The 27,317-nt window shown below is 38.4% G+C and overlaps 1 protein-coding gene across 5 annotated transcripts in view; it reads left to right on the forward strand.

The window, feature by feature from the left end:
- Nucleotides 1-13,257, forward strand: part of HYCC1 (hyccin PI4KA lipid kinase complex subunit 1) — a 50,940-nt gene extending 37,683 nt beyond the window's left edge. For 4 of the 5 annotated variants that reach the window (XM_064506320.1, XM_064506319.1, XM_064506318.1 and 1 more), the window contains 2 exons: nucleotides 439-598; nucleotides 9,118-13,257. In XM_064506320.1, coding sequence (XP_064362390.1) covers nucleotides 439-598; nucleotides 9,118-9,674 — 717 coding nt within the window. In that variant the 3' untranslated portion in view covers nucleotides 9,675-13,257. Of the gene's footprint in view, nucleotides 1-438; nucleotides 599-7,986; nucleotides 8,282-9,117 lie in introns of all 5 variants that reach the window. The other variant, XM_064506322.1, reaches the window with a different exon arrangement.
- Nucleotides 13,258-27,317: the final 14,060 nt, after the last annotated feature.

Here is a 27,317-nt window from a genome sequence, read left to right on the forward strand (position 1 = left end):
AACCTAAAGCCCACAAGGTCTATACAGTTGTGCTAATGTGAATACCTAGACCTATAAGTATATAGAGACACACATTTTTAGCATACTTTTTATCTTACCATATCCCCTAGTGTACAAGCCTCGAAGGTTTAGAAGATGCAGAAACATGCTGAAGTTCATGTTAAGGAATAGCCACATATTTGAACCAGAAACTTTGCTTTAAATAGTGTGATGGGTTTTAAATACAGCTTAGTTGTGAGAGAGGCAATTGCAGCTGGCATTTTTTTGCATCCTCTGCAAAATGTTAGTGTGGTTAGCAAAACGTTAGTATCATTATTGAACTTAAACTGGGGTTATACAGAGTAGTCTTCTTGGAGTAATACGAATCCCCTTACATAATTCTTCTCCTAAAATTTGGATATTTTTGATAACAACTTATCTGCATTTATTCCATTGTAGGTTGCTAATGCAATAAAAGCTTCACTGCCTCAGGGTGCCATGAAATCTAGTAAAGAAGGTACAAGATGCATTCAGGTTGAAATTACACCTACTTCATCTAGAATATCAAGAAATGCTGTGACTAGCATGTCTATCCGAGGGCATAGATGGAAAAGACATGGTAAGAAACATTATTTGCAATGAATTCTGAGCTTTTTAATCCTGTTTAAAATAATATTGAGGTTTTGGGTTTTGCACATCTTCATTGTTAATTAAAATGCCTTCAATGAGTGAATATTGTACATTAGTTCTCTTTAGATTGAGATTGCTTTTCTGAAGAGAATTATTCAGATTTTTAATATGGGTTTGAGGCAGTTATAAAACTGATCATATGTGAAATGGGATGTGCAGTTCTGCTGCTGCTGGTAAGCAAACAGCAGTTTGGAGTTTATTTTCTTAACTGGTGAATGGAAATCTTAATACTGTTCAGATGAAGTATTTTCTCTACTTCTTTCCTTGACCATGTTTGGTTTTCTGTTTGTTTTTAACCAACTTCTATTAAAGGGAATTCTACAAAATCACTGAATCTTTAAAGAAGCTGATGTTCCTGTTTTCTTCTGAACAGTAGTGTATAATACCTGAAGCAAAGCCAATATATTTGTAACAGCTTTACTGTTATATTTAATATTCTTACCACAAAACCTCATCTGTCTTAAATTACTTCAATAAAACTGGGACTTGAAGATAGTCAGATAAATTTTTATTTTTAGGGCAGATTAACATAAGCCATTCTAACAAGTTGAACACAGGTCTGTGGTGAAAAGTGAGAAAAGATGGTGCTGAATGTACTGCAAAAAGAAACATTTTATTTCACTTCTACCTGCTTCAGATGAAGAACAGCGGATCTACCAGAGATCAAAACTTCTCCTTGCTTGCTCTCCTGAGCTAGTAATTCTGCTCACAGGTTAAGGAAGTGAGTGAACATTTATATTGAACTTATTAAAAGAGTATTCTGGCTTTCAAAGTTGTATCATAAAAACTTATTGTATAATGCACACCATGAACTTTTATAGTATATAGGCAATGCATTTAGAAAAATATGAAATTCCTTGTCATAATGGACCTAGCAATATTTCTGCCAAGAGTTGAGAAAATTATTTATATATGTGCTTTCTGAGCAGTAATGATACCCACTGGTTGTAGTACCAATAGTAAGCTGCCCAGGGCAAAGAAACTTAAAATAATCAACTGAAAATAATTCTGATTAAAAACTGCTTAAAACTGTCAGACACAGTTGAAGAGCTAAAATATTAGCATCTTTAACTTGAGTGAGGTCCCACAGCAATTCATTACTGAAATGTTAAGACTCTAAGAGGCATTTTAGCCTTTAGTGTTTATTTTTCTTTCTTCAGGCTGACAGTTCTTCAGCAAGGAGTATTAGCCAAGTGCCAAAAATCTGTATGATAGTTCAGCTTTTAAATGGAGAAACACCCTCTGGAGTCTAGCAGTTTTGCCTGCTTTTATTTCTTGGATGGTGCTGATGTTCATTCAAACTAGAGGGGAACATGGACCAGTGATGTTGAATGTTAGCTCATTCAAAGGAATTGGAGGCATGTTTAAAATGAGCATCCTCTTGCTCTTGTTAGTACAGAAAAATGTAATACAAAAATGTTACAGAATCAGTATTGGAACCCCCCTTATGAGAATGCAATTTTTTTTAGCAAATACTGAGATCTGGGAGTTTTTGCAAAAACCTGTGAGCTAGTATTGCCTTCTTGTAAGGGTCATACTTGAAGTTCAAGAGAAAGTGGGTAGGACAGTTGTGCACTGCAGCAGATGATAACAGTAAGGTGAAAGAAATAAGAATAACAGTAGAATTTATAGAAATGGGGGGAGAATGGTGGGTTTTATGGGAGCATCATATAAAGCAGGACAAGTCAAGAGAAACAGTGGTGTAATCTAGTTCTAGTTAGTGGGACTCAAGCGAGGAGTGGTCAGTGCTTAGGAACTGTTAGGTTTGGAAAATTAAGGACTTTTTACTAAAAAAAGCTCTCTTGTCAACACTTTATTTGGGTTATTGAGAAAACTTTGGACTTGCCTCAGTGGTAGCACACAGGATTTAGTTGGGGAAGAATCACTTGGTGTAGTGATGGGGGGAAAAAACTTGTGTGAGTAGTTGTAAATTTGAAGGCTGCGGAAACATTAGGGTAGTGTAAAGGCTAAAACTGAATCTACATTATTTCTGACTGACTGACCACCCAACTGGTTTAAATGGCACATGTTCCATGTATTGTACCACTTCAGATAGTCTCCTTAAAAATGTTATTGTAAAATACTAACAAAATTGTTGTTTATGACTTAAAAGAAGTCTTTTAAAGTCTGAATGAATTGTATCCTGATTTCAAAATTCCTAATAACAAACTTCCATGCCAAATAATCCCTGATGAAAGAAAGGACTTTAGGGTAGGCATGCAGATAGAATAACGAGGCTTGTGTTTACAAATGCTTGTTTGAATTAAAATGAATATTGGAGTTGGTAGAAGTCAGGTGACAAACGTTTTCACTTCTGATCATTGTTATCTCTCCTAGAGTGTGGGTGGGTGGTGGATGAATCTTGTGGGGTTTTTTTTGGTTTTTTTTTTTTTTGTTGTGGTTCAAAAAACCCTGAGTGCTACAAATAAATTAGGAAGCTAGAGTAGACAGAGTGTGACACTTAGAGTAAGTTTGACCTTCTGTGTTACATGGACCACAAGACTCCCTGAAGCAAAAAATCCCTTGGAGAGCAAGGACAGCATTTTCCATCACTGTTTGTAAAAACCAAATGCACTACAGATTACTACAGGCTAATCATATTTCCAGCTGAGAAGCATGTGCTTTCTTTCTAGTAATTTTTAAAAATTACTTCCACTTGCAGACACTAGGTCTTGCTAACCTTTGCTAAAAATCTTGATCAAAGTCTGTTTTGGGAAAAGGTCAACTTAGTGTTTAATCTTATTGTCATACTCAACCCTGCATGTAAGCCTTTCATTCAAGCTGTTACTTAGAAAGACATTTTCTAAAGTCAAGTTGGTATTGTGAATTTGGACTTCTGACAGATGTAGTAAATAGGTCATTTGCAAAATGGATCCATCTACTCACAAATGAATAGGATTTATAGAGTCAGTTGATATTAGCCACCACCTATCCACAAATTATTTTCTGCTATTGAATTGTTTTGCTTCTAAATTGTAAACCTAAAAAAGAGGATTTGATTGAGCATCAATTTTTGTAGTGTTCCTGTTTTAAAAACAAGCCTTGAGTGGCTCCTCTGTTTCCATTCACAAGTGGAGGAAAAAACAGGAAAATCATGCAGTATGTAACACTTAAATGAGTGGTTATTTATGGAAGCAAGGGCAAAAAAATAAAGCAAGCCCTAGTAATGCATTCCTTACTAATGTAAAATTTGTATAACACTACCCAGTGAAAGACCTACTGGAAAAACTCCTGTGTATAGAGGTAATGCATGTAAGACAAATACTCTGACATAACTGACTGACTAAAAAGAACTGAGCAGATGTTGGGTAGATACATAGCAAAAAAGACGACATTGACTAGAGAAGGATGACTAAATGTTACTTTTTTTCCCCATTACAATGACATTCAAGTACTGCACAAGGTTTAGAGATATTAGTCTTTGAGACTCTATGGAGAGATTTTTCTTTTCTTAACAGTTTTTGCTTCTGAAATCATAACTTTTTTCTAGGAATCCAGAATGAATGATAATTTTGGGATAGAAGCTTGATACTTCTGTCAATAATTCAAAATGCTGACATGGCTGTAGATGAGATGCAACTTGAGCTTGTGGTGGTTAAAATTCAATTACAGTCTAGATGAAAATTGTGCTTGTTTGGAGGCACTCATAATAATAAGGTAGATTATGACTGAAATATCTTTTGAATGAATTTTTAGCATCTGGTAATCATTAAACGTGTTTACCAAAGTTGTTTGGGTTGCACAACACATTTAGAACCTGACTCCAAATGTGTTTTTCTTCAAATGTTATACCATATTTACAGTAGCTTTCAATGTGACATATTTATTCAGTTTTATCTATACGCTATTTAGCAGTGTCCTTTGGTGTTTTCTCTTTTGCTACATTGCCTTGAGCACTGCATATTAATATCTCTTTCTCAGAAGAATAACCCCCTGGAGTTGTCTAGTCTGAGAGCAGTATTATCTTCCAAAAGAAATCCTCTGAAGCTGAAGGTTTGTTTTAGGTATTTTTAAGCCTTTTAAAAATAAGAATGGGATGCATCCATGGAGGACATGGATTGCATAGTCTTATCGCTGCCACAGGACTGTAGATGCTATGGTAGACAGTGTTAATCAGAGATGAGATACCCTGTATCGTATTTCCGGTTAATTTCCTCCTGTAGCTCCATGTTAAACTCTGAGAAAAGTGTGTTCCCTTTCATTAAAAGTAGTTAATAGCACTCAATTAAAAGACTAAATATAATTGTATTGAGTAAAACCCTTCATTTGTTTTCCAGTTGATTGGTTATACAGCTGTGGGAATACAGCAGTGAGGTACCGGCTGAGGTACTGGTATCAGAATAGGATATTGCCATTAGAAATGCATGATACCAAACGAAATAATTATCGTTATTGCCATGAAATCTGTAACTTAAAACAACAACAACAACAACAACAACAACAAAAAACAACAACAATTCCTTTGTTCCTCCAGTCTCTGCTGTGCCTTTGGCTTTGTGCATCCGGCATTGCTGTTCTTTGGAGCCGGGTACTACTAATTAATGCTTTTTTGCCCTTTCTGGGCAGAAGTAGAGACTGACAGCAAGCTCTCTTCTGCCCTCTCTTTTGTGTGGGCTCCTTGCTCTAAACACTCTTTCTAGTAGGGTGAACTTATGCATGTGGGGATATGGATCCTGTGAAGATCTGCTGAAATAAGGTGCCTATAGCCATACAGATGGGGTAGCAGGAAAGGGTTTGAAGGTTGTCATAGAAGTACAGGTCCTCACCCCCAGTGAAATGCGAGCACTTTACCTAGAAAGTCCGTTTTTCCCTCCTCATTAAACCTCTGCTCCTATGTATAAAAAAGAGTATCTCTGTGTGTGCATATAAATATATATATAGATGTATTTGATATTATGATACTACTTTGATCATATCTAATAGTCAAATGATACTGGCTGCATTTTTGTGATAGGTAACTGTAAAATGAGCTTTATATTATTGTGCATATGTCAGCAGTGCATCTTTCCTAGAGGAGTTTTGAAGCTTTTTATCTTTTTTAGTGACTAGTTATTGCAGTGCATAAAGCTTTCTAATGTCTCTACTGCTGCAGTTCAGTGCTCAATTGTTACCTTTGTTACAGACTGTAAAAGACTTCTGCAGACGATGCTGTTAGCAGGAAGAGAAATTGGAAACTCTTAACTTTTCTAAGTTTAGTGCCAAATATCAGGAAGTTAATTGCTGCTGTTAGCTACTTTAGTGTCACTTTCATTGGATAATTGTTAAATAGATATTTTCATTAGCAACTGAATAGTTAAAGAATCGTAATGCTTACCATTTGCGGGTAAAACCAGGGATGGCTCTTGCACTGGGGGGGACAGGGGTGTCCATCCCCAGCAGAATAGCCAAGAGAAGCACAAAGGCCAGCAAAAAGCCAAGCAGCGCAGCATACTGGAAGTACGCTGCGCCTGCACAGCAGTCCTCACTGCGGGAGGATTTCCTCCAGCTAAAAAGCATTAGAGCTGCTGCTGTGTAAAATCATCTCATCATAAATTCCTTTATTTTTGTACTTCATATTGGCAATTAAATGTCTCGACTGAAAACTTTTGTCATCTGCAATAGCAAACTGACAGTCTAGTCTTAAAGTTCCTTTCTTAATCATCAGAGTTGTGCAAGACCTGGATTATGGATAAAACACTGGGTTTCACTTGAACTTTAGCCTGAGCTGTGTTTTTAGTTCACTTTCAGTCTTGCCAGATTTGTTGCCCTAGCATTTCTATATAATATTACATATATAGCACGTGTAGCATATATAGCATATAATGTATAGTTTTTTTCTACTTTGCTTGTATTTCTGTGGAATAAATCTTCATGGAGGATGTGCAGTGACTACCTGTAACTGTTGGCATCTCTTTTTCTTCTTCAGGTCATCAAATGCAGTTTTGTGATTGTAGAGCTAGTGCTGATAAAGCAATTCTGAGTACTTTTTAAAAAGACCTTCAGGCACTGAAAATACTTCAAACACCGAAGCTGACAGCTTGCTAGGATTGTCACTTGTTACTTACATACACTAGGAATTCCCACAAGGTCTTTCTCCCACTACCACCACAACCACCTTCCCCCCCCCCCTCCTTTTTTTCCCCGCACTTTCTTTTCTGTTCCCCAGCCCCGCCAGTTTATCCTTCTCAAACCTGTTTTCATCCAACTTAGACAATAATCTTTAGGTTGGGATTTGTTTTAACAGGACCTTGTAGGAACTACGGCATTGCTATCATCATTATTAGTAAAACTCTTGTGCTTACACACAGTTGTCATTCTTACTCTTTGAGTAGCAGTGTGATTTATTTATTTTATTTTTTGGCCACATCTGCAGGAATCTCGGAATGTCTTAAAACAGTTTTTTGGCCAGGCTTAGCATTTGTGTATCTTCTGCTGTTGACTTCTTCAGGTGAAAAGGAGTAATCTTAGAACCAAGTTGTGTTTATTTTTACCTTAATTTCCTTTTTTTCCCCAGCATTGCGGAAAGTTGTTGTTTCCTTCCTCTCCCCTGAGTTACTTAGTTACTGACTTGTGTGACACGGATAAGTTTATTGCAAATTAAGGTAGCTGTAAGCTCGCATAAAAGGCTTAGAGAGGCTGAGAAGATCAATATCTATGTTATAATATTAGTAGTGGCAAGCACTTCGGTAAAACTCCATAGACTTTATCTGAACAAGTTGATTTTAGTAACTGGAGAGACTTCAAAACCATTTTTAACCAGAAAAATATTAACAATTAGGAAATGGAAAAAAAAAATGGGAATTTCAGTGTGCTTGGGCTGGCCTGGTGATTCAGGTATTGGTGATTCAAGTATTAGTTAGCAGGCTGACCATTGTGCAGCATTGTAACACTGAACATGTACTGAGAATGCAGTTTCTGGTCTTAAATGATAACACATGAAGTTGATATACCACTTCATTGTAAAAATAACAACTTTAGAGACAGTTTTGTTTTAGCATGTTGATCTTGAGAAGATAGTCATAATTATGGAGAGTTCTTTGATGTTTGAAATTCTATGAATGTTTGTTTTACGGTGATCCTTCGAGCTTTCAATTTTGAAAGATGAAGTGTAGGATTTCCGGTATGTGGGTGCAGGCCAATAATTGGAAGATTGAAGTCCACGGTTTAAAAATTAAGTAAAATTCCATACTCGCTAATTAACAACAGGTTAATATGTGAACATCTGCTTTAATTCATAATGCTTTAGTCATCTATTTCTATGGGGTTTTGTTTCATGCTTTGTTTCAGACCTCTTTGTTTTGTTTGTTTTTTTTGTTTCTTATCCATCTTCAATTCTAGAACAACCAGAGAATGGTAATGATGCTACTGAATTGGGCAACTTTATCATACCTGAGATTAGTGTCACAAATGTGGCTGGAGAGAGAACCGGGAATGGGGAAAAAAGCAGAGCACTAGCAGAGAATGATGTTCAGCATTTACAGGGTGTGCAGGAAACAGCTACAGATCCTAGAACTGACAGCAAAGGCATACCAGAAATCAGGAGGCAAAAATCTGTAAGAAAAATGATGGAGGATGGAATAAACTCATCTGGCAGAGTGCAGTTTTAGCAGAGCACTTGTAGCTGCACTCTAAGGTACCGCTGTTGATTGAAAGGGTCACTGCTGCATGTTTGGAGAATTAAAGTATGCAGTTAATATATTTGCATGTGTAATAACACAGATGCATGTATTGCACACAGATTTGTCTGTGCCGCAGACAATGATGATGTACTTACAAGTAGATAATTTGGAGCAACTATGCTGTGAGACTCAACATTATTTTGAGTTCATTAAGTATATTTATTGGGTTTACAAAATCCAGTGATCAATGGAATGAAGAAAGCTATCCCATGGACATGAAAAGCATCTTGCTGTGTATGTCAGATTTCCCCAAATTTCACTTTTCATGGTGTACTGGAGTTTTCATGTTCCACTGTGCTCGAGTTTCCAACTCGTACCATCAGACCTATGAGGCAGAAGGTGACCTTTCAGTCCTAAAGCACTCTTGGGTTGCTAAATGTGCAGGTGCCATATTAGGTGTTCTGGGGCATTGGTCACATATCTTTATAATTAATGAGCTTTGCAAAATAGTATATGTGAGCACTTGCTCAAAATAAGACTTACACTTTTTTTAGTTTTGTGTAATATCTTCTAATATGTTTCTAATCTCTTGCATGAATTAACAAGACTGCTTTTTTTTTTTTCAAAATCACTGCAAAATGAGATTGTGGGCATGCTTCTTGATTGAATCAATGCAGCATTATTTGCTGTAATTTTATATCCTAATGAATTGTATTCCAAAATGTAATTTAATAGGTAAGTCTTCTGTTTGCTCTCTGTTCTGTTGCTTTAAAGCTTCATGCTTCTAAATATCAAAATCTAGTAATCATAAAATCATTAAATGTTAATTTTTTCTTATTCTACCATGCAGGTAATACTGATTTAACAATTCAAGAAGAACTGATAGAAGTATCTGAAACTGATGAAGGATTTTACTCTAGGGCTTCTTCTAGCACAAGTCAGTCTACCTTATCGAACAGCAACAACACCAGCAGCAAGAGCCTTTTAGGGAAGAGCCAACGAAGATCTGGAGGAAGCAAAGCTGGAGGAAAAGAAAAAGAAGGGGAAACCTGCAGAGAACACTTGTCACGAAAACAAACTCAGAGAGCCATGAGTGAGAACCTAGAGCTGGTCTCTTTGAAGAGACTGACACTGACGACTAGCCAATCCCTGCCTAAACCTGGCAGCCATAGTTTGGCCAGAACTACCACGACTGTTTTTAGTAAATCCTTTGAACAGGTCAGTGGCGTCACAGTTCCAAATAACCGTGGTGGTGTATCTGGTACAGGGGCAAACAGGTTCTCAGCTTGTAGTCTTCAGGAGGAAAAACTGATATATGGAGCAGAAAGAACAGATCTTCCTATTTCAAGTAAACAACCCAATCAGCAGCGACCTCCTAGTATCAGTATAACTTTATCAACAGATTGACCTTGTTGAATGGCCAGTATGAAAAATAAATCTGAGGGTTTTATGCTGATGTGGGTACCATCCATTAAGCTCCCTAATATGCTATATATTACCACCTTAAACCTGAAGCCCATTAATTCTTATATTTGACTCCCATTTGACAGTAAGAATGAGTAGATGCAATTATAATTATTTTGCATCAGCTTCTAATAGCTTGGAAAGTATTTCTTTGACTTCTTACTATATTTATACCCCCTGATTGTTTACAGCTTCATGTAACAGCAATTTAACAAGGTTAATTTGGTCAATTGCTTGTTTAGCCATTGACCAAGATGTGTGGCTTTCTACAAATGCACAGTATGGGAACAAATAGATCCCCTTTGTGAGATTTTACTCTTCACTGCCAGCTGGCATAAGCAAAACTGCAGAGGTTATTTAGTGGTGTGGGCATAAAATTTTGGAACAGCATTGTAACAACATAACACTTTCTTGTGTTAGTCATAAGAAAGCTGCATTTACATGTAAGGTTAAAACTAGAAGCATCAGTTCAGTGTTTGTTATGGCAGCTTTTGTAACAGTAGTTAGTACACATGGCAATACTCATACTTTTGTATATCTATGACTCTGCATTACAGATGCATTATAGTTTGTATATATACCTTCAAAACTGGGCCAAAAGTCATACAGTAGCAGTATTTGTGGGTGGAAGTTCTTATGGATTGCTCTAGTAGTCGCTTGTCAGACTACCAATAGTCTGACAGTCTCTATTTCTTTCAGATTCTTAAATATTGGGCACAAAGCTGCTTAGTGAAGAGTCACTGTTATCAATATTTCTATTTATGGTGAAAAAATGTGCTTGTGTAATGGTATCATGTAGAAAATAAGGTATGAACCCTTTACAGTGAGTGAAGCAAACTGGGACCATGAATGTGTTTAACATGAACTTGTTACTTCAGACTAAGAGAATACTACTAAAGGATGTGTACTTCTAATAACTTGCAAGCACAAAGGGAAATTATAATGTAACTATAATGAGCATTATAATTGCTAATCTCTTATACCTATTGTTTTTCTAATTTGAAATTCTAAAATAGAAGCCTGTTTAAGGTTACTTAACTTCAAACCTTCATGTAGTCTGATGACCTCGTTTGTTACGAACTTCTGTAACCTTGAGATTGTAACTGAAAATCAGCATTAAAACTGCTTATGCCGAAATTTGGAAAAGCAACAGCTGACAAAAGCACTTCAGTGGCAGTGACTATCTGACAAACAGACCATATATTATGAGTGGAGAAACAGGATGAAGATGTAATGCATGTTCATTCTGAAGTGACCAGATTTCCACAGGTAGCAATCCCTTATTGTGAAGAATATAAGAAGGGCTTGTAACAGAACAAACAGTAAAATTTTAGTAGGCTTTCTTATTTCCTGGGGGTAAGTTTAGGTATTCCTTTTTTATTTAAACTGAAGCACAAATAACTTAAGCAGCTCATGTTATGCTAGCGGCTTGTAGCTTCTTGAAATAATTAATGAAAAGTGATGAGAAGGTCTAATTGATGGTGGTAGACAAGTTGTTACTGAAAATAGACTAATACAAATGGTTTTTGGAGCACGTGCAGCCACAGGCAATGGAAGAGTTTCAGGCAGCTAGTAGCAGACATTGCCTAGTACTACACATTTCTGAATGTAGATCTTTCCTTAAGATTTGTTTTAGATGTTATGAGGGAATAACCTGCAGAACTTAAAACTGCCTCCTGATCTGCTCTTGCAGTAAAGTATTTAAGAACACTTTGAAATACTTTACAGTAACTTATATTGAAAGAAATTAGAAGAAAAAATAAAATTACAGCTGACGTGTTTGTGACAGTATTAATCATGAGCTAGTGTTAAGGAACTGTTATTTCTGAGTAGTTTTACTGGGTTTTTTAGATCACGATTATCTCCACAGTAGACACTTTCAGATTGGGCATTCATATAAAAGATGTTTATTATATTTGGAAGATCTAGCCACTTTAGCTATAAATCATTAGCTTTCTGAAGCATCTAAAATGCCATAAAATACAGAGATGTAACATAATGTTTATAATGCTGTTGGCTTTGAGTCAGACAGTGTTAAAGTACAGTTAGCTTACCCTTTTATTTTATACAGCTAATCATTCTAATCTTGGTCTGATTTGAATCCAAAATGATAGCTCACACTGTACAGCGGAAATTACATGAGGCTTCATACCTTTTAATAAAATGATAAAAGGAAAGTTTCTTGGTACTAAAGGGCTGCTGCTTCTGTACATGTGTGGCTTCATGTAAATATGTGTGCATTAATCTCTGGATCAACTTATACAACGAGTGTGTTTTTTATGAACTGACATCTTGTGTTGAAACTGATTGAATCCCAAGAATTTCTTTTTTTACTGATGTAAGTAATGAACTTTCAAATGTACTTCCTTCTTTTCTTTAGAAAAGAAAAAAAGGGGGGGAGGAGGCAGGAGGAGAGGGAGGTCAGAATTCCTTATTTTGTCCAAATACCCATCGAGTTCCAGAAGATGAGTGGTGCACTGTTTCTAGTGTAGGACTGGAGTGGAGGTGGGAAGGGAAGCAGTGGTAATAATTCTTTCCTGCTACTTATAAAATTGTGAAGCTCGTGGTTTTTGAGCATTATCTGATCATTTTAGACTGATTAATGAAAAGGGTATATTAGGTAGGAGCCTTTTAAAGGTGTAAGGAAGCTATCTTAAGACATTACATATTCTGTTCTACCCCATAGTAGGTAGTTGTGATAAATGTGTTCCAAACATCATACATAGTTGCAGCATTCTTCAGAAAAAATGTTAAATAGGAGTGAATCATCTCAAATTATAGTAAGAGGAGCTGTTTAATGCTGACATTTAAAACTGACCTTACTGTTTCAAATCAAAGGGAGCTGTTTCCAGTGATGGCTTTGAACAGCACAGTTAGCAAAACTGTATTGAAAGCTGAGTAGAACTGCTTTTATTTTGAGGATCTGTAACACTTGTGCAAAGAGTGTATGTCTTTTCACCACTTTCTCTGGCGCTGTGGTGGCTTTTCGGGGGTGGGGTGGGGGGGATGTCCTTCAATACCTGACAGATTTGACAGGTACAGAAATACATTACTATTTTAGCCCAATTTCTCTCTCTCTAAGGAGGTCTCTTCTGACTTCTCTGAGGATTTTAGAAATTTCTAACTTAATTATCTGGTATCTTTTGTCAATGTTTGAGGCTTACAATGCTATATATAGATGTGTAATATATTGCCTTTTGTATTTGTATAATCATACTTCTAAGACAGCTGAATAGATGTGTACATTTCTTAACATTCACCAAAGCCTCTGAAAAAGCTGCATCAATTTGTAGTTGTTAGTCTTCACCTGAGAGTCTGAGTTTAAATGAGTGTGCCACACTTTCTCATATTCTGCAGTTTGTTGTGTGACACTTTCTGTTTTAGTAATGCAGTATTTCACTTTTTTACAGAGTAAAACACATTTTTAATTGTAAATGAAAACTTACACTCCTAGTTTATGAACTACAAACTTGTGTTGTTTCGTGTTTAATACTCTGGCTGATGAAATAAATTGGATTTTTTTGAAGTTGTATACTTTTGTAAATACTTTGTACAGTAGCAAACTTTGCCTCTTTTTTACAAGTTTTGCTGAAATACACATTAGGTAGCAATACATTTGTTCAGCATTCATTATACACATCTAGAAGTTACTGAAGATTGACCACATTACTTAAAATGTGCTGGATACCCATGTTACACATAGGCTCTGCTAATACAGCCTTGTCAATGAAGACACCATGACTAACCCTCTTGGCTGATAAACACTTACTGGCTCACAGGTATCTGTAAGCAGGTGAGTTGTAAACTGGCTGATGTCAGAAGTGGACTGTCCTGCCAGTAATGCATCACTGCTTGTGTAATTCTGATAGTTGTGATGATGGTCTTAATATAACAGTATTTTTATTTTTGATAGTTTACACAGCAGTAATCTGCGCTATATCTTCATTAGTGCTCCTATCCAGCAGTTTCTACTATTTTTGTGTGACATGTCCATGAGGACAGCTGCAAAAAGTAGTCTTTAATGTGAATGATATGATGAAGTAGTCTTTCATGCTGATGAATGATGCGATTGGCAGGAGCTCAGCACTGGCTCCCCTTCCAGGGTTTTACTACTGGCTTTACAAGTGTGTTCCTTTCAGTGTTGCCCAGGAAGAAAATATTGTCCCCTCAACTTTGACATTATGGAAGTAGTGCTAGAGTTCCCTTTTCACAGCATCACAGAGTGGATGGAGTTGGAAGAGACATCTGGACATGGTTTAGTCCTAACCTGCTGCTCAGAGCACAGTCAGCTACAGTGGGTTGCTCAGGACTGTCTTGGTGGGTTCTGAGCATCTCCAAGGCTCAAGCCTTTACAACCTCTCCAGGCAACCTGTTCCAGCTCATTCAGTTTCTTCCTTACATTTAAATGTAACTTCCTGTATTTTATTTTAATTTTAAATTGTATTTTAATTTTTTAATTGTATTTTAATTTGCCTCTTGTCCTCTCAGGATATCACTAAGAAAAGTCTGGTTTCCTCTCCTTTACACCCTCCCATCAGATATTTGTACACATTGATAAGATCTCCTCTAAGCCTTGTCTTCTCCAGGCTAAGCAATCCCAGCTCTCTGTTTCTCCTCACATGACTCCCTTAATCATCTCCAAGGTCCTGTGCTGGACTCACTCCAGTAAGTCCATGACTCTTGTACGGGGGAGCCCAGACCTGGACACAGCTCTCCAGCTGTGGCTCACCAGGGCTGAGCAGAAGAGAAGGATCACTTCCCTCAACCTGCTGGAGACACCTTGCCTAATGCAGCCCAGGAGGCTATTGCCACCTTTTCCACAAGGGCACGCTGCTGGCCCGTGTTCAACTTGTTGTCCACCAGGCTCCCCCAGGGAGGGTCTCCTCTGCAAAGCTGCTCTCCAGCTGTTTGGCCCCTGGTGTGTGCTGGTGCATGAGGTTATTCTTCCCCAGGGGCAGGACTTTGCGTTGCCCTCTGTTGAAGTCTGTGGGGTTCCTCCCTGCCCCTTTCTCCAGCCTGTTGAGGTTCCCTCTGAATGTCACCACTATTACCCCAAGCATTGCCCCCTGGGGTGCACCAGTAGTGACTGGCCTCCAGCTGGACTTTGTGCTGCTGATCACAACCCTTGGAGCGTGGCAGTTCACCCAGTTTTCAACCCGCCGTGCTGCCTGCTTATCAGCCCCTACTTCATCAGTGTTTTGTCAGCGAGGATGCTATAGGAGACAGTGGCAAAAGCCTTACTAAACTAAGGCTAAACAATGTTGTAGTTCCCTGGATCCTCCTCCTGTCCTTCTTGAAGATAGGAGTGATATTTGCTTTCTTCCAGGCCTCAGGAAGGTCCACCCATCACCATGACCTTGCCAAGGTAGTTGGGAGCAGCCTTGCAATGACATGGGGCAGCTCCCTCAGCACTCGTGGATGTGGCTCATCGTGTCCCATGGATGTGTGTATGCTGAGTCTGTGTAAATGTTCCCTAACCTGATCCTCCTCCACCAAGGGTAAGTCTTCCTTGCTCCAAGCTTCCCCTCTGGTCCCGGGGGCTTGGGATTCCTGAAGGCTGGTCATAGCGGTAAAGAATGAGGTGAAGAAAGCGTTGAGGACCTCGGCCTCTTCTGTGTCCTTTGTCACCCAAGCCCCTGCCCCGTTCAGCAGTGGGCCCGCATTTTCCCTGGCCTCCCTTTTGCTGCCGATATACCTGTAGAGGCCCTCCTGGTGCTGTTCATGTTCCTTGTCAGATTCGATACCCAAGTAGGCACTGTCTTTCCTAACCCCATTCCCGCACGCTCAGACAGTGTCCTTATGCTCCTTGCAGGTCTCCTGTCCCTGCTTCCACTCTTGTCTGCTTCCTTATTGTGTCTGAGTTTAGTCAAGAGTTCCTTGTTCATCTAGGCAGGCTCTGTGCTGCCTTTGCTTGATTTTCTGCTCATCAGGATGGATCATTTTTGAGCTTGGAGGAGGTGATCCTTGAAAATCAGCTGTCTCTCCTGGACCCTTTTCTCTCTAGGGCGGTCTCCCATGGATTTCTTCCAAGGAGATCCTTGAACGGGCCAAAGCTGCTCTCCTGAAGTCTAGGGGTTGATCTATATTTTGTTCAAGGTTCCTTTCCCTTCCCCCTATAAACATAATGCCTGGTGTAAAGGTGCAGAGAAACAAGTATGAACAGAAGAGCTGTATTAGGTGCCAGCAATAGAAGACCTTAAGTTTTGGAAACTCTATGTATTTTTTCACTTTCTCAGCTCAAATGTCAAACTTTAATATGTCCTTTTGAATGGGCAAAACTCAATCCCCCTTCATATGAATGGGTGAAAAAGCAGATACCAGATTTTTAACATTTCGCTTGAGCTCAGTAGGAATTTTCTTTTCTGACTAGTATGAATTGGACTTGCTCCTATGATTGTCCAGGGAGCACATAAGATTTGCTATTCCAGTTACAATGGATGAAAGAGAATGCTTGGGAAGGGCTCTTATACAGTTTCAGGTAGGAATAATCATTAATACCCTTTCTTTTCCTGAAACGTGCTATGGAGTACAACAGAATGTAATGGTACCCCCAAAACAGCCCTTAGAGGAGGATGAGAATAACTCAAAGCCTGTCTGCTAGGCAGTCCATACTGAGAAGGATGTTTGAAAGTAATTCCTAAGCAATTAGGAAACAGATACGGAAATGACAGTTGTTTCTACAAACTTTATCTGCATTTAGCTTCAATATACAGATCCTCTCACGACAAGCAGATGCCAGGTACTTCAGGCTGGTTCTGGCTACTTCAGAACAGCAGAAAAAATGTCACAGTGACTCTAGAAACTGCTATGTAACAACAAGCCTTTACATTGCATGGTGTTTGATTCATTTACTTGACTCCTCTGAAATTTAACAGCATAGGAAGACTTGCAGACTGTGGAAAGATTGAGTCACATGGTACTGTTGCTGTCATTAATGCTGACTAACACAGGCAGTCCTCCATATGTCGTTTCTTGGTCCAGATTTTAATGGTAGATCTTTCTAGTTTGAAAAGATAGATTTCTGAGGAAGTGAGAAGACATACCAGCTTTTACCTCAGCTATGCACAACAAAGTCAATGGTGTCAGGTATTGGCAGAAGGGAGTCCTCAATTTGGCTGGGATTTTCTGATGTTACTTCAATACAAATATGGAACCAAATAGTGAGCAAACATTCAGTATTTACACTGAAAAGATGCTTTGCTCATGCGTGAAATTTGAATAGCATCATTTTGATTCCTAGTGAAGTAGGAACGGAACAGTGACTTGTTTAAATGTATCTATATATAGATAGAGATTATCTGTATCTATAGATATAGTTTCCTCTTCAGCCCAAGTATGGAGGTTGCAGAACTACGAGAGAGACTGTTGGAGCTGACAAAGATCTGGACTGGCATTGTTGGCAATGACCTATGATGCTATTTTAAAAAAATGTGATTAGGCATTAAGAAGCTGTACTATTATCAGTGTATTTTCCTAGTAATATTATCTATAAAGAGTAAACTGGTTTGATCATAAATGGTAAAGGATCTCACACTTTTTCCTTAAACATGTTGATAAAAAATATCATAATATTATTTTTTCTTTTGATTTTTGGTGTTATAATGCATTATGGTTTCATTATTGTTTATAACTTGTGGTCCAGACTCTGCTAATAATTGGGGTTGAATAGTTGAATTGTGATATCATTATATATGATAACAGTTTGGGATCAAGTGACAGCAAACAGTCACACCGTATGTCAGCTTTCAGCAGACTATTCTGCCCCTGAAATGTTGGATGTTTGAGAAATCTGCAATTATAAATGGCGAAACAGAAAAACTCTAGGAAGGTAACAGCCATTGATATTCCCCAAAAGACTGTTTCCTTGTTAGTTTGTTGGGATTTATATTCCTCAACTGAGCTGTTTAAAACAAAATATTTATTTATATAAGCTACTCATTTCAGCTCCCTGTATATTGAATAAAGACAGACAGATACTTTCAAAGAGTGATTCAGCACATTCTGATACAGGAAGATCCTTTCTGGCACCTGAAAAGTATTCACCCCATCTCTTACTTTCCTCTTATTCTGAACAACTAGCTTAGCATTACATCCTTGTTACTCTTTCCTATTAAACAGAATCTGCACATCCCACTTCTCTCTGTTCTGGGCCAAAATACACATAAAAAAAGTTTTAGATCATAGCTCTGAATAATGTCAGTAGCTGTCCTATTTTTACTAAAAGCCTTCCAAGCAGGAAGGAGAAGTCTAGGAAGAATAGATTCTGATTTAATAGTTCTGCTGGCTAGGATTTAAAGATCAGCTTGAAATAATGGGGACAGATGCTAGGAGCTACAATTTAAACAGAATCTGTTTGGATTAGTTGAGTAAACATGAAATAGCTGCATTTCTAAATGTCTAAACCAGGGAAGACGGAAAGAACTGAAGCGCAAATCCCTTTACAGCATTCTATTTCTACTGTTCTTTCTTCAGAATCCCACTTTAAAGTATGCAATATCTTTAACAGCTTAATGGTTTAAAGGTAGAGCATCAGCAAGATCATTAAAACATCCCTATATGTACTCCAGCTGAATCCTCTGACAAATCTGAGGTTTGGTTCTTATCTACTCAGCCTGGGAAGGAGCTTCTTGTCTGCCTTGCATACTGCATCAAATTTATATCTTCAAAATTTTTCAGTTATCCATGAAAACTTGCTTTTTCTTGTGACTAACATAGGAAACCTAGCTACAAAAACATTGTCCTTGAATTGAGCACAAACTTGAATGTGTTTCAGGTGTTCAAGTAGTCCCCTGCTGAGTGAATGACAGGAGAGAGATTTTCATCACTTCAGTCTTTGCTTGAGACAGCCTTCCTGACAAAGTTCAAATGCACTATAATGCCCAGAGGCTAATACTGAAGTATTTGTACTGCAGCAAGTTCTGTGTGCGGCTGTAGTAGTGAGGATGGAGGACACAGCAGTCTCCAACTTGAGATTTTACAAACAGCCTGCCTTTGCATGGACAGACCTCTATGGCACTGAAAAGCACGAGGCTGGATACACCTCTAAAAAGGCCAGCTGGAGAGACAATTTCAGAAATCTCAGATTGGTCACCGTATTGGGCCCAGGCAGGGTTTCAGCTGCTGATCTCCTGAAACACTGAGAGCCTACCTCTAAATGGACTAACCCACTGCTTTGATGTTACCCAAAATGAAATGTGCATATTGACAAATAACTTGAAGATTATTGGACAATGCAGTTCTCTAAGATCCTACAGTGTGTGATCCATCTTTTTCTTGAACCTTGGCCTGCACTGTACGTACTGCAGCATGACATATGAACTCTGTTCTCAATGAATGACAGTGTTTTTATGCATTGAGAGCAATATTGGACAAAAAACTGTGATGCCTATGAGCACAGAGAGTTCTGAAGCATTCTGGTAACTGTGAGATGAGTAACTTCTTACATATGCTATCAAAATTAGTTGCTAGGTGGATCCACTTATAAAGCATTTGATGACATAATTTAGTTTAAGGCAGAAAAACAGTGCCCTGGGTATAGAATCTTTGTTCTATTTTGAGACATTGAACAGCTTTAATATGCCTTGACATTCGGCAGCAAATTCATAATCCCTGTAATTATTCCTTCCTACTCTAATAAGAGCAGGCACTGTACAGTACAAGTGCTGAGGGATAGTTTTGTTTCATGTTTGAAAAAAGGAACACATTGTATAAAGCACATTTTGTACTCAGCTGTGGGAAACAAGGTGAATGGGAGAAAAGAACAGAAGCTTTAAAAGCAGTTCAAAATGTCTAGTACACTTCCTCGGTATCTGTTTGTCTCTGTAGGCAGTCTTGAATGAATGAAGAAGCTGAGCAAACTGAAAGAGACTATAAAGCTGAGAACTTAGTAGAGCGTTTGGAGGAAAACTTCTCTCCTGTTACTCCTGCCTGACTTACAAAGGCAGGCAACTTCCCATCAGGCAGGTCTTGTGTTATGCTGCTCTGTCCCTTCCTTCCATCTAAATCTTGTATCTCTCTGTCTCCTTGGAGAGGATCCTGAGTGCTATTACATAGCTCACTAACAAATACAGGAAATTCATTTTGAAATAACTGAACATGGGACTAGAAGGGCAGCCATGGGCAGTACTGACAGCTGTGTTCTGTTCTATATGTTTAAGCCTTGATGATTTTCTTGTCATGCTTTGGTGTTAAGAAAAACATAACTGCTACTTGGCGTTAAAAGTGTCAGGAACTTCTGGCATGTTTCTGTCAGAGCATTAGACAAAAAAAGGAAAGCAAACAGAGGAGTTTGAAAAATGCTTGCTTTCTTAAAGGGGTGGCCAGTAGGCTGCCTACTGATGTGTCTCTGGAACTGGAGGAAATAATGGTATTAAGAGAACCCAGAGAATGTATTAGCCATGAGGTCAATATCTCAGAGAATGTATGGAAGAGACAGTGCAAAGGCTTTTGGCCAGATCTGATCTTATAAAGGTCTGATGTGAATGTAGAGTCAATAAGGATGGAGGATTGGAGGCTGGAGAGGCATCTCAAGATTGTGGTTATCAACCAACGAGAAGAATCAGGAAGCCGTGGTTCACAGCGTACGTGGAAAGGGCAGGCCCGGCATGATGGAGAACGTACAAATCAGAGCTGTCCATTGCGGCACTCTCCCAGAGCAAGAGTGAGGTGCACATCTGACTCTGAGAAAGATCTTGATAGAAAAAATTGCAGATTGCCTCACTGGTTTGGCCAGATTGATACAGCTTAGAAGTTCTTTTTTTGGGGAATGCCAGCAGTTTACATACCAGGACAAAGTAACTGAGACCATTTCATGCGAAGCTGGTTACTGCAGAAGTAACACAATGGAATAGCTTTTATAAATGGAGCAGGGGTATGGAGAGGCACTGAGGAAAGGAACTGATAAAGGCAAGGTTGGTGAAACAGTGTTGTATGCTAACGGTGTGGCTGACTAACCAAATAAGAAATGACAATATGGTCTTTGGGCTAAAATCTCTTGGGTAAAGGGCTGCAAAAAGGATTAGTGGGATAGTGTTACAGGTCTGCTCTAAGCCTTTGAGGATATAAATATGGACAGAGATTTGTAATCTTGTCAGAGGATTACTAACATAAATTGTCATTAGGAGAGACTTAGATTTTTTTTATATAGATTGGAAGACAAATTCTGTCAAAAATTGTAGGTTCTTATCACTGTAAGTTACAGCTGACAGATTTCAACAAAATATCTCTGAACCAAGAATAGGGTTTAGACTCTGGGCAATTTTATGTTGTGTACTGCCAAGCAGAGTAGATTCCCGAAACTAGAAAAAGAAGTTAGCCTTAGCTGGGCACTATGCTGATGTGAGTGTGTTTCCGGTATGTAAGCCACTTTGTTCAGATGGGGCTCTGGTATTTCTACACAACATGCCACTGTACCATGTCTGTTATGTAGTAAGTAGCAAAGACTTACAAATCTATGGTTATACAAAACAACCTGTTTCTTTTTTAAATAAACAGAAGGATAAAAAATAGACTTGGAATGAAGGGACTTTTTATTTCCAAAGGGTAAACTTTGAAAATGAAGATGGCTGGTCAGTGAAGCTTGTTGGCTTGAGAGAAAACAGGAGAACTAATATTCAAAGAAACTTTATTCAAAGAGGCAGAGTATCTCGAATTTTCATCTTAAGAAGGAGAGAAATCTTGTATGCAAAGCTGGCATCGGGCATATAACTATCTTAAAAACCATAGTGAGAGCCTATGGATTAGCTTGAGAGCCTGTAAGGAACTGAAGGAACCAGTGTGAAATCTAGTGGGATCAAAAAGTCTTTGGGATAGACTGAATTACCAGAAGACAAAACTGATTTCAACTTTTGCATAGGAAATTAAAATACATGTTAAGATTCCTTAGCTAGAGAGAGAAAGAGAGAGAGAGGGACTGAGAGAGAGAGAGAGAGAGATGCTGAGAGAGAGCGAAAAGAACAAAGGGGCAGGTGCAGGAAAGAGGGTCAAGACTAGCATCCTTAAGAAAATGTTTTTCCATAGTTTTGAAGAAGGTTGACGTTGCCATCCCTTGGTCAGTCAGAACAAGGACATAGCAATGTGCTTTCAAAGGCCAAAGCAAAATGTATGGTAAGGGTACGACTCTGCAGTTAGTGTCACACCTGCTTCTTTGTACTGATAGTGAAAGGTCAGGCAGTCCTGGGTAGTATATAGTTTATCATTCTCCACCACAGACACCTGAGTAACCTCCATAGGTTAATTTAGATGCCATGGTACGTGGTCTGAATATAGTAGACTCCTATACTAAGAACAACAATGCAGTGAAACACAAGGTCAGTGGCTAATCTCCTTTAAGCTTTCAGTTATCGCAACAGATTAAATTTCCTTAAAGCTTCAGCCAAACCTAATGGAAGCATCCATCTTTTTTTGCTGTGCTGTGCTGCAAGCAAGTATTTGCATTAAACTTTTATTTTGATGGATTTCATTACTTGGATGCACAATGTGAAGCACGGTAGGGTTACAGTCCAAAGGTCTGGAGCACTTGTGACTCCACCTTGAGTCACTGTGTGTGTCCCTCTAACAGTCAGAAGGAAGATGCCTCGTAGGGAATCCAATTTGACCATATTTGTTAAAGTTCTCTGAAAATCAACTCACACAATGGGCAGGTTTTTAGCAAGCGTAAACTCTCCCAGCCTTGTCAAAGTCACCTCTTTTAGTCTACATTACAGGCAAATCAAAATGTCAAGTTGAATAAAATACTGAGCATCTACAATAGCAGGCTTTCATACAGAAGACAGAAAAAAGTTAAAAAGGAGGGTCAGGGTGCTCACACACTCTGTTTCCTATGGACTAATATGCAGCAAATGCCTTCAGAGACAGCATGTGACAAAAAAAATGTCTCTCCTTCAACAGCAAACATAAAACACTTGTATATCACTTTTCACAGACTGCCGTACCTGTTGGCAGGTGCACATGCAAGTTTCATGATTGAACTCATCCCAATTTTTATTTCTTGAGGAAAATTTCTTTTTCTGTTATGTAGACAGTGACAGAATTAACTGAAAAAAATTATATGGAACTACATGAAAATTTTGGTACTTCTGCGAAGTACTGTAAGTGGATGTTGGCTAATGAAGTAATGCATGATAAAAGGGAAGTGTTGGTTAGCTGTCTAATAAAACTGATAAATCTCCACTTTTTATATGCTACTGTATTGATAAATGAAATGATAGTTTTGCTGTCATAGTTGATCTGTGTTAATTACAGTAATTATGTTTGTGGAGAACAAAATCTACCAAAAGTATATTAAGTACTCAGCACTTAGCCACCTGCCAGTCAAAAAGAAGTCTAGCTAATTTAATGCAATAGTCTATCTTCTTTCTGTTGGAAATTGTGGTTAATTATACTGTGTAGGTACTTGGCCATACATCACTTGCTCTTGTATAACAATAACGTGTGAAGTTACTGATCACTGCACTAGCTATATCTGAAAACTGTATAGCTGAGTGCTAAATACATTACAGAAGTCTGATGGGTTTTCAGTGTTACATAGTAGCAGCCCTCATTCAAAGTATAGGAATTACAACTAGGCTTGATGTCCTTCCAGAATCTAACATATAGTGTGTTATATTAGCATGTAATTTTTTTTTTTTTAACTATTACTACTTACTGTAAAAGAAAATACATGAAGTGGCAGAAATATCCACTAGGAACAGGAGCAGAATTACCAGGAAAAGAGCTACTGCCAAGTGCAATTCTTCTGTATACTTGTTTTATCTAAGCAGAGCCATCCCAAACTGAACCGCTTTCTCCAGGTATCTGGAGATTGGCTACTTTTAATCCGTAATCTTTGCAATTTTGGTTGCCTATTGAAAAATGGGCAAAATGAGTTGTTTGAGGGGCTGCTTTTCTCACAAGTTTGTTCTCTATTTGGTAATATGTTTGTGTCTGATTTCAAATGCTGCTTAGCAACTAAATGTTTCAAATGTGCCCTTTTAGTGTTCCACAGAAGTTATTCCTCTACCTCTCCTGATGTGTTTTCAGGTCAGAGGATTGGTCTGTGCAGATACAGCTATGACAAATGTGTGAGAATGAAGATGAGGCTCTAAACCTGAGAGGCCAATTTTCTGCAGCGACACAGCCTGAGGCAGCAATTTGCAGATGCTGTGAACTAGAGATAATGGAGTAGCTACTCGAATATTTAAAAACGACAATAAAGAATATACACTAGAGTGTATTATCAGATTTTCCTCTTAATTTCCCCTGCGTAGGCACTTTTCACCCAGGCAAAAGGAGAATTAACCAGAATACAACATTAAATATCCAGCATGAATGGCAATACTACATGGTAGAGAGACAGGCTTAATGCTGCTAACTAGGCTAATTGTAAAGGGGAGGCAGTTTCCAACACAGATCAATTGTCTTCCATTTTTGCTTCAGACAAGTCAATAATGCATGCCACTGTGTGGGCTTTTGTGATGGCAGGAAGACCACTATTAGTCCAGTTCATTAGACTGTATCCTGTGATGTGTTTAATTGTGTGTATGCCCTATTAACTAAAACAAAAGCTGGTCAGAAAAGTGAGGTATTTCCTTGAAAAGGAGAATAGATATTATTTTAAATTACAAAATTGTTTCTTTGGTCCTTTGTATGTGAAAAAAAAGTCCAGCTACCTTGAACTAGAGGAGAAAGCATGCAATTTAAACATTCATTTATCCATCTATATCTGGAAACAGGCAGTTAGATGTCTAAATATTAGCACTAGCTCCCACATTAACTGAAGATGCAGAAGTGCATCTTCATTTAGACCACAGTCCTTGATATCACATTCTCCTTATGATAGCTATGGTCAGAAATGTTTGCTCCAAAAGGACAACACAGAATTGATCTGATTTCAGTAGATCAGAAGCTTACTGAAAATTTTGAAGTACAGGCAGCATAATAAAATGTCTTCCTGTCTTAGTTGAATGAGCACAGCATAGTTCAGATACAGTTTTGATTTGTCACAGCAGTGTTTACATTGTTTAATGTTAGGATCTGTAATTTTCTAACAATTATTTTCACTTATCTGAAATGAAGGTGGATGCTGTTTTCTATCAACAAATGTGATTTCTGAATTCAGTAAGCGTGACATTGTTGATGCCTCTGAGAGCAGTATGTTGTCCTTCATTGCTGAATGTATGTTTCTATTGTACCTACCTTTGGGAGAGTTACCTGGGTACAGGTACCAGATCCCTGGGTACAGAGTTTCATAGATACACCACTTGCAGGCAGATATTACTTAAAGCTCAATGGTTTTCAAATTTGTTTTTTCAGGCCAGAATTGTGATACCTTGTAGAAGCAAAGCTTCCAACATAGGTGAGCCATGTGCTTTTTGTAGTGGCAAGAGTGCAGATCCAATCATTTTGCTCTGTTTGGTCCTCCCTTTTGAGTGCCAGGGATCCAGTTTTGGAGCATTCCTGAGGATCACTTTTGAGTCATGTGCTGGCTGTTCAAAAAGTGAATCACTCCTGTACACTCTCTAAGGCCACCTCTAAGGCATATTTGGCTGCTGTTGGCCTTCTGTGGCTCCCTCTCACGTTGGCCCTCGTATGAAGCTACAAGTAGCAAAGCTGGGGCACTGAATGGCATCGTCCGGGGGGCCTCTCTGCTCCAAAAGGACAAGATGAATGTGATTTCTGAGAAGCATTTGCATTTCTTGAAGTGATCTATCTGAGAGCTGATGTCTGCCAATATCAAACAGACTGTTCAGGGCAGCATGTCCATAAATGTTGGTATTTGCATTGAAAATGTAAGCGTTCATACATCCCACTTCCTGCATTTGTTTCTGTTTGCTTATAGTACAATTCGCTTTGTCAGGCTAAAATGAAAATACAACTCTATCATTTCCATTTTACTCAGAGATTGAATATGGTGTTTCACAATGTATTTATCTTTCACAAAATTACATTGATATAAGCTCTTCCTGACAGCTCTTTTTGGAGTACTGATGGCTGCCTCCATGTAGTTGTTCGTAGACCTAGTTGGAAATTGGGGTGACAGAAAACAAAGAAATAAGGATAATTTATTGGTGCTGATATTTATATTTCTAGGTAGGCAGCTATAATCGCTCTCTGAATATTGCTTACAGAAGTTATATCTGAAGCACTCTGCATAAGGAACAATTACTATTTCCCGTGAAGGAAGGACATGTAATATCCCAAGTGAACAGGTTAAAAAAAAGTGCAAGACAAGTACTAATGTTACTGAAAGCTCACATAGAAGTCACAGTGTTAAGGCTTGACATAAAAGGAATTTATTTCTTCTCATCACATGACAGACTGCAAGCTTTTGGAAAAGGTAGTCTTTTAATAGTGTTTATCAAACTCGTTGCTTTCCCTCTGAGTTGGTAGAAACTGTCATCGTAAGGCAAATGACAACAAACTGCAATTTCTGATTGTGGTATAAACCTTACTCTAGAGGGATGAAGCTGCTGCCACTAATTAAAGGTATTCTATAGTTTTACTGTCAAGACATAGACTCAATAACTGCAGTTTCTTCTCACTGGCATGGCCAGGAAGCAGTGTCTTGCTGCTGACCAGCGCTGCTTTTTCTTACGTTTTGTATTTTGCTTGCCAGAACCAATCATGATCTTGCAGTCAGAGAAAGACTCACCTTCTATATAGGGCTGTTGGAGAGCATGAACTTCTCTTCCACAGAAATGCCAGCATTTTGAATTGCTTTATTCCTTACCGGGACTTTTGCAAGAAAAATTACGTCAGAAGCACTAGTATGTATCTTTTCAATTGTCTCTGTGTATGTTCTATATAAAGTGTATGAAAGGAAATACAAATTACTGTAATACCAGCATTGCAATTAAGTGTCTGCGTAATTTTGAAACAAAAGTGCAACATGCAGTGCTTTAATAGTAAAACATTTTTCCTTAATGTTTTTGAAATCACAGCTTTTCCTGTTGAATGGGTTAATCTTGACAAATAACATTTTTTGACAGAAAACTGGTTTCTGAAATCGTTTTGAGTGACTGCAGCAGTTCTAAATGCATTTACTAAAGCAAACGCTTAGTAGCACCCAGACATATTTTACCTATTAGATAATTCTCCTTGAGGAACACAAATTTTTTGTGCTGCTCATCTGTAGCATCTTCTGCTCCATCTCCTGGTCAGTCTTGTCACCTCCCTAAGATGTCTGTGAATATAACTGAATTCTTGCCCCTGTGAGCAAAGATTTGCCGATGATGTTTTTTTGCATCACTGCTTCACATGAACTTCAAAACAGAATTGTTAAGTGGCACCTGTCTTTCAGTTAGCTTCTCTCAGACTCATCTCGCAGCTAAATTGGCCGAACTATATTTAACCTGTATGTATCAGCAGGTGATAAAGTGCCCTTTCCTCTACTGCTAGAGTATAACCCTAAACCCCTTCACTCCTCTCCTCAGCATGTGTCTCTATTGGAGTTTTGACAGTTTTGAGCTTCACTTGCAAGATCGTGCCTGGGCCAGCTTCTCTTTTGTCATATGGTTACACTGGCTGTTTCATGGGGCTTTCAGGAAGTTGATAGGGTTTGTCAGATGTGCTTGTTTGTTTTTAAACCCTCTTTTTGATGACTTCAAG

The sequence above is a fragment of the Dromaius novaehollandiae genome, chromosome 2 (genome assembly GCF_036370855.1).
Source record: "Dromaius novaehollandiae isolate bDroNov1 chromosome 2, bDroNov1.hap1, whole genome shotgun sequence".
NCBI lineage: Eukaryota > Metazoa > Chordata > Aves > Casuariiformes > Dromaiidae > Dromaius > Dromaius novaehollandiae.